This window comes from Panulirus ornatus, chromosome 35 (genome assembly GCF_036320965.1).
Source record: "Panulirus ornatus isolate Po-2019 chromosome 35, ASM3632096v1, whole genome shotgun sequence".
Classification (NCBI taxonomy): Eukaryota; Metazoa; Arthropoda; class Malacostraca; order Decapoda; family Palinuridae; genus Panulirus; species Panulirus ornatus.
Window position 1 is genome coordinate 16,721,825 of NC_092258.1, and position 10,074 is coordinate 16,731,898.

Genomic DNA, 10,074 nt, shown 5'->3' on the forward strand with positions numbered 1-10,074 from the left:
TATATATATATATTAATATGTACATATAGCAAAACAGATGACCTGGATTAGGGTACTGAAATGCCCACGCCGCCTCAGCTATCATAAAGAAAAATTGGACTCTTACAGTACTATCTTACTATCACTGTTACCCTTTACTCTTATTAAACTATCCTGGTCTTTACACCCTATCTATCAAACAAAAAAGGCGACTAAGAATAGCGTAGAAGAGGGGATACAAGATCATTATCAGGTCCGTCTTGCATCCAAGCAACCATCACCTTAACCTCATCCGACAGGTCGGCAAAGAAACTAACTAGTGCACCACTCATGCTGGCGTCACCCAGACAGATCCCTCGTCCCAGGGATGCAGTTCAGTATCACAACCCCATCAGGACCACTTGGCCTAACCTTGTTCACCCCCCAGCCTCGCCTCACCTTGTTCATCCCCATCCCAACCACAGTGAACTTCATAAACGACCTGTAGTGTTTATCCCTTCCCATCCCCATTTATATCCCCAATGCTTTCTATATCATGATCTCCATCATCATCACCATTATAACCATCAGTGCCCATCATCACCATCAACATCTGCACACATCACCACCATCAACATCCGCACACATCATTCACGTCAACATCTGCACGCGTTCCCAATACCGGCTTACATCATCATCAATATTAACATTCCCATCACCATGATTACAACATCATCAGCAGACCATGGCCATCAACACACCTACATCAGCATACTAACATCAGCATGTCAACATCAGCAACACACCAACTTTACACCACAGCCAACACATCACCACCTCTGAAACACCAGCACATCATCACCACAACCAACAACAATAACAACAACCAGCATTACATATATATAACCAGCATTATATATATATATATATATATATATATATATATATATATATATATATATATATATATATATATATATATATATATATATATGATGCTACTACTTTTGTGAATTAAGAACCATTGCAACACAAACCTCGCCAGGTGGTAGAGTGTCCCGCAGTGTATCGAGACAGACTTCCCCAGAACTTTTTTAAAGGGGAAGTAAATGTTTATAGTTGTATTACTGGAGTGATAGTTTTCATACATGGTGCACTGACAAGAAAATAGTGAAATCGGAAAAGAATGTAGCTTAGACATTGAAGCTTATTCTTTCATTGAAATGTGAACAAAGGGAGCATTTTTTTTCAAAGTGATAGAGATGGAAAGCAAAAAGGTGTTTTTCATAAATGTACTGGAAAAGTTGAGGTCCAGATAAACTTTTGGTCTGTCAAGGCTTTATTATGGCGGATGACCAACTACCTACCCTCATGTATCCAAGATATGGTTGTATTTTGTGTAATGAAGACAATTGAGAAACATCATAAGCCAATATTCCAGTTTCATGATAAGAGAAGTGGACCAGGCAGTATGATACAGTGGTTAAATTGATGAAAACTACTATTGACGTTGTGTAAATAAATTATATATTTCCCTTTTCCATAGCCAGAGGTTGAACCATTATGTGATATTCATTTTTTCATTTCATTTCAAGCTAGAAGTTTCAGTTTTCTAAATTATTTCTTACATTTCTCATATGTATATATATATATATATATATATATATATATATATATATATATATATATATATATATATATATATATGTGTGTGTGTGTAGGTGTGTGTATGTGTGTATATGTATGTGTATGTGTGTGTATATATATATATATATATATATATATATATATATATATATATATATATATATATATCCCTGGGGATAGGGGTGAAAGAATACTTCCCACGCATTCCTCACGTGTCGTAGAAGGCGACTAGAGGGGACGGGAGCGGGGGGCCAGATATCCTCCCCTCCTTGTATTTTAACTTTCTAAAAATGGGAAACAGAAGGAGTCACGCGGGGAGTGCTCATCCTCCTCGTAGACTCAGATTGGGGTGTCTAAATGTGTGTGGATGTAACCAAGATGTGAAAAAAGGAGAGATAGGTAGTATGTTTGAGGAAAGGAACCCGGATGTTTTGGCTCTGAGTGAAACGAAGCTCAGGGTAAAGGGGAAGAGTGGTTTGGGAATGTCTTGGGAGTAAAGTCAGGGGTTAGTGCGAGGACAAGAGCAAGGGAAGGAGTGGCACTACTCCAGAAACAGGAGTTGTGGGAGTATGTGATAGAATGTAAGAAAGTAAATTCTCGATTAATATGGGTAAAACTGAATGTTGATGGAGAGAGATGGGTGATTATTGGTGCATATGCACCTGGGCATGAGAAGAAAGATCATGAGAGGCAAGTGTTTGGGGAGCAGCTGAATGAGTGTGTTAGTGGTTTTGATGCACAAGACCGGGTTATAGTGATGGGTGATTTGAATGCAAAGGTGAGTAATGTGGCAGTTGAGGGAATAATTGGTATACATGGGGTGTTCAGTGTTGTAAATGGAAATGGTGAAGAGCTTGTAGATTTGTGTGCTGAAAAAGGACTAGTGATTGGAATACCTGGTTTAAAAAGCGAGATATACATAAGTATACATATGTAAGTAGGAGAGAGGGCCAGAGAGCGTTATTGGATTACGTGTTAATTGACAGGCGCGCGAAAGAGAGACTTTTGGATGTTAATGTGCTGAGAGGTGCAACTGGAGGGATGTCTGATCATTATCTTGTGGAGGCGAAGGTGAAGATTTGTATGGGTTTTCAGAAAAGAAGAGTGAATGTTGGGGTGAAGAGGGTGGTGAGAGTAAGTGAGCTTGGGAAGGAGACGTGTGAGGAAGTACCAGGAGAGACTGAGTACAGAATGGAAAAAGGTGAGAACAATGGAAGTAAGGGGAGTGGGGGAGGAATGGATGGGATGTATTTAGGGAATCAGTGATGGAGGGCGCAAAAGATGCTTGTGGCATGAGAAGAGTGGGAGGTGGGTTGATTAGAAATGGTAGTGAGTGGTGGGATGAAGAAGTAAGATTATTAGTGAAAGAGAAGAGAGACGATTTGGACGATCTTTGCAGGGAAAAAATGCAATTGAGTGGGAGATGTATAAAAGAAAGAGACAGGAGGTCAAGAGAAAGGTGCAAGAGGTGAAAAAGAGGGCAAATGAGAGTTGGGGTGAGAGAGTATCATTAAATTTTAGGGAGAATAAAAAGATGTTCTGGAAGGAGGTAAATAAAGTGCGTAAGACAAGGGAGCAAATGGGAACTTCAGTGAAGGGCGCTAATGAGGAGGGGATAACAAGTAGTGGTGATGTGAGAAGGAGATGGAGTGAGCATTTTGAAGGTTTGTTGAATGTGTTTGATGATTCATTGGCAGATATAGGGTGTTTTGGTCGAGGTGGTGTGCAAAGTGAGGTGGTTAGGGAAAATGATTTGGTAAACAGAGAAGAGGTAGGAAAAGCTTTACAGAAGATGAAAGCCGGCAAGGCAGCAGGTTGGATGGTATTACAGTAGAAGCTATTAAAAAAGGGGGTAACTGTATTGTTGACTGGTTGGTAAGGTTATTAAATATATGTATGACATGGTGAGGTGCCTGAGGATTGGCGGAATGCGTGCGTAGTGCCATTGTACAGAGGCAAAGGGGATAAGAGTGAGTGCTCAAATTACAGAGGTATAAGTGTGTTGAGTATTCCTGGTAAATTATATGGGAGGGTTTTTATTGAGGGGGTAAAGGCATGTACAGAGCATCAGATTGGGGAAGAGCAGTGTGGTTTCAGAAGTGGTAGAGGATGTGTGGATCAGGTGTTTGCTTTGAAGAATGTATGTGAGAAATACTTAGAAAAGCAAATGGATTTGTATGTAGCATTTATGGATCTGGAGAAGGCATATGATAGAGTTGATAGAGATGCCCTGTAGAAGGTATTAATAATATATGGTGTGGGAGGCAAGTTGTTAGAAGCAGTGAAAAGTTTTTATCGAGGATGTAAGGCATGTGTGCGTGTAGGAAGAGAGGAAAGTGATTGGCTCTCAGTGAATGTAGGTTTGCGGCAGGGGTGTGTGATGTCTCCATGGTTGTTTAATTTGTTTATGGATGGGGTTGTTAGGGAGGTGAATGCAAGAGTTTTGGAAAGAGGGTCAAGTATGCAGTCTGTTGTGGATGAGAGAGCTTGGGAAGTGAGTCAGTTGTTGTTCGCTGATGATACAGCGCTGGTGGCTGATTCATGCGAGAAACTGCAGAAGCTGGTGACTGAGTTTGGTAAAGTGTGTGAAGAAGAAAGTTAAGAGTAAATGTGAATAAGAGCAAGGTTATTAGGTACAGTAGGGTTGAGGGTCAAGTCAATTGGGAGGTAAGTTTGAATGGAGAAAAACTGGAGGAAGTAAAGTGTTTTAGATATCTGGGAGTGGATCTGGCAGCGGATGGAACCATGGAAGCGGAAGTGAATCATAGGGTGGGGGAGGGGGCGAAAATCTGGGAGCCTTGAAGAATGTGTGGAAGTCGAGAACATTATCTCGGAAAGCAAAAATGGGTATGTTTGAAGGAATAGTGGTTCCAACAATGTTGTATGGTTGCGAGGCGTGGGCTATGGATAGAGTTGTGCGCAGGAGGGTGGATGTGCTGGAAATGAGATGTTTGAGGACAATGTGTGGTGTGAGGTGGTTTGATCGAGTAAGTAATGTAAGGGTAAGAGAGATGTGTGGAAATAAAAAGAGCGTGGTTGAGAGAGCAGAAGAGGGTGTTTTGAAATGGTTTGGGCACATGGAGAGAATGAGTGAGGAAAGATTGACCAAGAGGATATATGTGTCGGAGGTGGAGGGAACGAGGAGAAGTGGGAGACCAAATTGGAGGTGGAAAGATGGAGTGAAAAAGATTTTGAGTGATCGGGGCCTGAACATGCAGGAGGGTGAAAGGCGGGCAAGGAATAGAGTGAATTGGATCGATGTGGTATACTGGGGTTGACGTGCTGTCAGTGGATTGAATCAGGGCATGTGAAGCGTCTGGGGTAAACCATGGAAAGTTGTGTGGGGCCAGGATGTGGAAAGGGAGCTGTGGTTTCGGGCATTATTGCATGACAGCTAGAGACTGAGTGTGAACGACTGGGGCCTTTGTTGTCTTTTCCTAGCGCTACCTCGCACACATGAGGGGGGAGGGGATGGTATTCCATGTGTGGCGAGGTGGCGATGGGAATGAATAAAGGCAGACAGTGTGAATTGTGTGCATGGGTATATATGTATGTGTCTGTGTGTGTATATATATGTGTACATTGACATGTATAGGTATGTATATTTGCGTGTGTGGACGTGTATGTATATACATGTGTATGGGGGTGGATTGGGCCATTTCTTTCGTCTGTTTCCTTGCGCTACCTCGCAAACGCGGGAGACAGCGATAAAGCAAAATAAATAATAAATATATATATATATATATATATATATATATATATATATATATATATATATATATATATATATACCGGGGTTGATGTGCTGCCAGTGGATTGAATCAGGGCATGTGAAGCGTCTGGGGTAAACCATGGAAAGCTGTGTAGGTATGTATATTTGCGTGTGTGGACGTATGTATATACATGTGTATGGGGGTGGGTTGGGCCATTTCTTTCGTCTGTTTCCTTGCGCTACCTCGCAAACGCGGGAGACAGCGACAAAGCAAAAAAATAAAATATATATATATATATATATATATATATATATATATATATATATATGTATATATATATATATATATATATATGTGTGTGTGTGTGTGTGTGTGTGTGTGTGTGTGTGTATACGTTGAAATGTTTGGGTATGTATATGTGCGTGTGTGGACGTGTATGCATATACATGTGTATGTGGATGGGTTGGGGCATTCTTTCGTCTGTTTCGTTGCGCTACCTCGCTAACGCGGGAGACAGCGACAAAGTATGATAAATAGATAATATATATATATATATATATATATATATATATATATATATATATATATATATATATATATATATATATATATTATGACGATCCCAATTACAGTGAGTCTCGACCCCTTAACACATTAGCCCAGGCTTATATCCTGAGAGAACTGTTAATTATCTAGGCTGCGTACTTATCACATTTCATTATACATAAAGGTCAGGATCACTAACACACTTGAAACAACGACAAAACATATGATGCAAGTAATAACAAAAATACAAACAGTAATCAGATGTGAAATTTTCATTTACTCATAAATACCTCTCTCTTACATTCTATAGATATAACAATAAATAAGGGCCAAATGACATCAATAGGGGCAAACCTGATATATAGGGAAATCAGTGCTCACGTCTAGTTACCTAACAAGCAACAAGCACTTCTTTATACAGAAAAGTAATAACACTAATTTTTACAATACTTTAATGATAACGTATATGACAAAATAATGTTAATGATATAATAAAAGAATAGATGTTTAAACATTCTTCGAATTTATAAGAAAAATCATAATGGTATATCAAGGGACACTGTACAAACCAAAAACATTCCTTTTGAGGGTCACGAAAAAAAAACAAAATACATAATATCAGTTAACAGATTATCTATTTATTTATTTTGCTTTGTCGCTATCCCACGCGTTTGCGAGGTAGCGCAAAGAAACAGACGAAAGAAATGGCCCAACCCACCCCCATACACATGTTTATTCATACACGTCCACACACGCAAATATACATACCCATACATCTCAATGTACACATATATATACACACACAGACACATACACATATACACATGCACACAACCCACGCCGTCTGCCCCCATTCACCCCCATCGCCACCCCGCCACGCATGGAACAACATCCCCCTCCCTCCTCATGTGCGCGAGGCAGCGCTAGGAAAAGACAACAAAGGCCCCATTCGTTCACACTTAGTCTCTAGCTGTCATGCAATAATACCCGAAACCACAGCTCCCTTCCCACATCCAGGCCACACAGAACTTTCCATGGTTTACCCCAGACGCTTCACATGCCCCGATTCAATCCATTGACAGCACGTCGACCCCGGTATACCACATCGATCCAATTCACTCTATTCCTTGCCCGCCTTTCACCCTCCTGCATGTTCATTCCCCGATTACTCAAAATCTTTTTCGCTCCATCTTTCCACCTCCAATTTGGTCTCCCACTTCTCCTCGATCCCTCCACCTCTTGGTCAATCTGTCCTCACTCATTCTCTCCATGTGCCCAAGCCATTTCAAAACACCCTCTTCTGCTCTCTCAACCACGCTCTTTTTATTTCCACACATCTCTCTTACCCTTACATTACTTACTCGATCAAACCACCTCACACCACATATTGTCCTCAAACATCTCATTTCCAGCACATCCACCCTCCTGCGCACAACTCTATCCATAGCCCACGCCTCGCAACCATATAACATTGTTGGAACCACTATTCCTTCAAACATACCCATTTTTGCTTTCGGAGATAATATTCTCGACTTCCACACATTCTTCAAGGCTCCCAGAATTTTCGCCCCCTCCCCCACCCTATGATTCACTTCCGCTTCCATGGTTCCATCCGCTGCCAGATCCACTCCCAGATATCTAAAACACTTTACTTCCTCCCGTTTTTCTCCATTCAAACTTACCTCCCAATTGACTTGACCCTCAACCCTACTGTACCTAATAACCTTGCTCTTATTCACATTTACTCTCAACTTTCTTCTTTCACACACTTTACCAAACTCAGTCACCAGCTTCTGCAGTTTCTCACATGAATCAGCCACCAGCGCTGTATCATCAGCGAACAACAACTGACTCACTTCCCAAGCTCTCTCATCCCCAACAGACTTCATACTTGCCCCTCTTTCCAAAACTCTTGCGTTCACCTCCCTAACAACCCCATCCATAAACAAATTAACAGATAGATATAGATATTTTATTTCAGTAATGCAGTTTGAAGTCTTATGGTGTGTTGCAGGAAAACTACGCTCCATACAGTGTCGCTATGGCCTTACAACGTCATTCTCCGTTGAAGAGAAAGTTGGATGAGCTCATGGGCTGGATACAACAGAGCGGCCTTGTTAGGCAGTTCTTTCTTAATTCTCTTCGGCAGTCTGCCTCATATGAGGTGAGACTTGTATTCAGTTGATGGGAAATTTGTAGCCCTTAAAACTAAGGATCATTTTAGTAATAACACTATCCGGTGTTGCAGAAAATCTTTATCATTGTTAATGGGATGGTATCCTTTATCTGGTGATTTTAGAAAAGACCTATTTTTGTTGATTCTAATTAAAAACGTTTCGCAGATTTTCTACGATTTTCTACCCATACACTGATTATTTGTCTCTGCTGTAGCAAATAGGTGCAAGGCGTATACTTCTTACCTATATGATATTGTTAAGAATATTACAAATCTGGATGACCAAACAAAATATTAATTTTTTCTTTTTTTCTTTTCTGGACCAACTGGTAGGATTTGGTGATGGTGACTAATTTACTATCGGAATATTTGATAGGCTTCCATCGTTAGATCATCATGCATGCCTTACCTAGCATTTGTAACGATATTGGAATGAGTTGCGTCAGCTAGTAAATGCCAGTGTATAACATTACTTATAGTGAATGCCGGAAACGTCATGCAGTTCAGAATTATGTCAATGTAGCTTGGAAAAGAACTGAAAAAAAAAAAAAAAAGTACAATCTTGTATTTCCTTCGTCTTCAGAGGGATGACGATGGTGAGGACCTTGGTGACGACGGCGGCCAGAGGAAGCTGGTTGAGGCAGAGGGCGTCATTCCCCTTAGCCTTGACCACATGCAGGGCCTCTTCCTCATTACTTGTACTGGATGGTTCCTCTGTTTCCTCAGTTTCATTTTCGAGAAGACAAATGCATTTGGAGAAAAATTCAAATCAATTAAGGCACCAATTTTACAAAGTTGAGACAACACAGACGCCATGATTTCTTTGGATTACAGAACATTATGATGAAAATATACTACATCACATTACACTTCAAAATACGGCATTAATGTATTCAAACAGCAGAGGATCAGAAGCCGAACTTTGCTAATACCCTGTATCAACGAAATTATCTTCCTTTTGCTTTTCTTTCTTCCTAAATCAATATTCTTTTGTTGGTCCCTCATGCCTCCATGGAATTGTCTTTCTGAAGCAGCAAATGTAAAGAAACTTCTTTGCTTTTTTCCGTCTATAAACCAGAATTTCATATACATTGCTGGTCTCATTCCCCTGTGCACTTCGGGAGTAACTGGGCTTGCTCTTCATTTGTCAGTCCTACAGTAAAACCTTTGTGATTGGTATATTCCATTTCAAAATGCTTTGTTTCTATGACCATGTAATACTTCCTACATCAGCCAAATTCGTGCACATATGAAGAAACTTCACATCCTTTACTTATTACCTACTTCCTTCCGTGTTCTAATGGGCTTTCAGGCAATTGCACACAGGAAACATAGGCATTTGTCTGTTACAATATAAATGTAATCATAATACTCTATCGCTAGAAATAAGTTTTCTAGAATTATTTTTCACCAGTTGTGAAAGACGGACTTAATTTTCACCTTCTTCATTCTCTTACTCTATCATTTGGTAGCTTGTCAACCTTAAATCAAAGTAAAGAGTGAAAATATTAATGCAGGTTGTGTTAGCAGTAATGTTTGAACTTTAATTTTCTTTGCCTACGAGTTTGTCGTATACGTGGCAATGTTTACATCATGATTCTGAATGGCGAGGATGATACCATGAGGAGCTGCTCAGATAGGTCATTCCGGGCAGGGAATAGATAAAGAAAGAAAGGTTTATTGAATTTAGGCAGACATTCGGATGAAAATACACGGTTTAGGCAGACATTCGGATGAAAATACACGGTTTAGGCAGACATTCGGATGAAAATACACGGTTTAGGCAGACATTCGGATGAAAATACACGGTTTAGGCAGACATTCGGATGAAAATACACGGTTTAGGCAGACATTCGGATGAAAATACACGGTTTAGGCAGACATTCGGATGAAAATACACGGTTTAGGCAGAGACATTCGGATGAAAATACACGGTTTAGGCATTACAGAACTGAGAGGTCATAATAGTAACTAGTTAACTAATCATGAAAGAGCTTGTGATCAAGTTGGGATTGGTTATTATCCTGATAATGA

The 10,074-nt window shown here is 40.2% G+C and overlaps 1 protein-coding gene across 1 annotated transcript in view; it reads left to right on the plus strand.

Annotated features, from left to right (window-relative positions):
- The window catches only part of LOC139760232 (ionotropic receptor 21a-like), a 61,356-nt gene extending 52,236 nt beyond the window's left edge, over positions 1-9,120 (plus strand). Inside the window, exons 7-8 of the mRNA XM_071683160.1 lie at positions 7,879-8,028; positions 8,624-9,120. Coding sequence (XP_071539261.1) covers positions 7,879-8,028; positions 8,624-8,839 — 366 coding nt within the window. The 3' untranslated portion in view covers positions 8,840-9,120. The remainder of the gene's footprint in view (positions 1-7,878; positions 8,029-8,623) is intronic.
- The last annotated feature ends 954 nt before the right edge of the window (positions 9,121-10,074 follow it).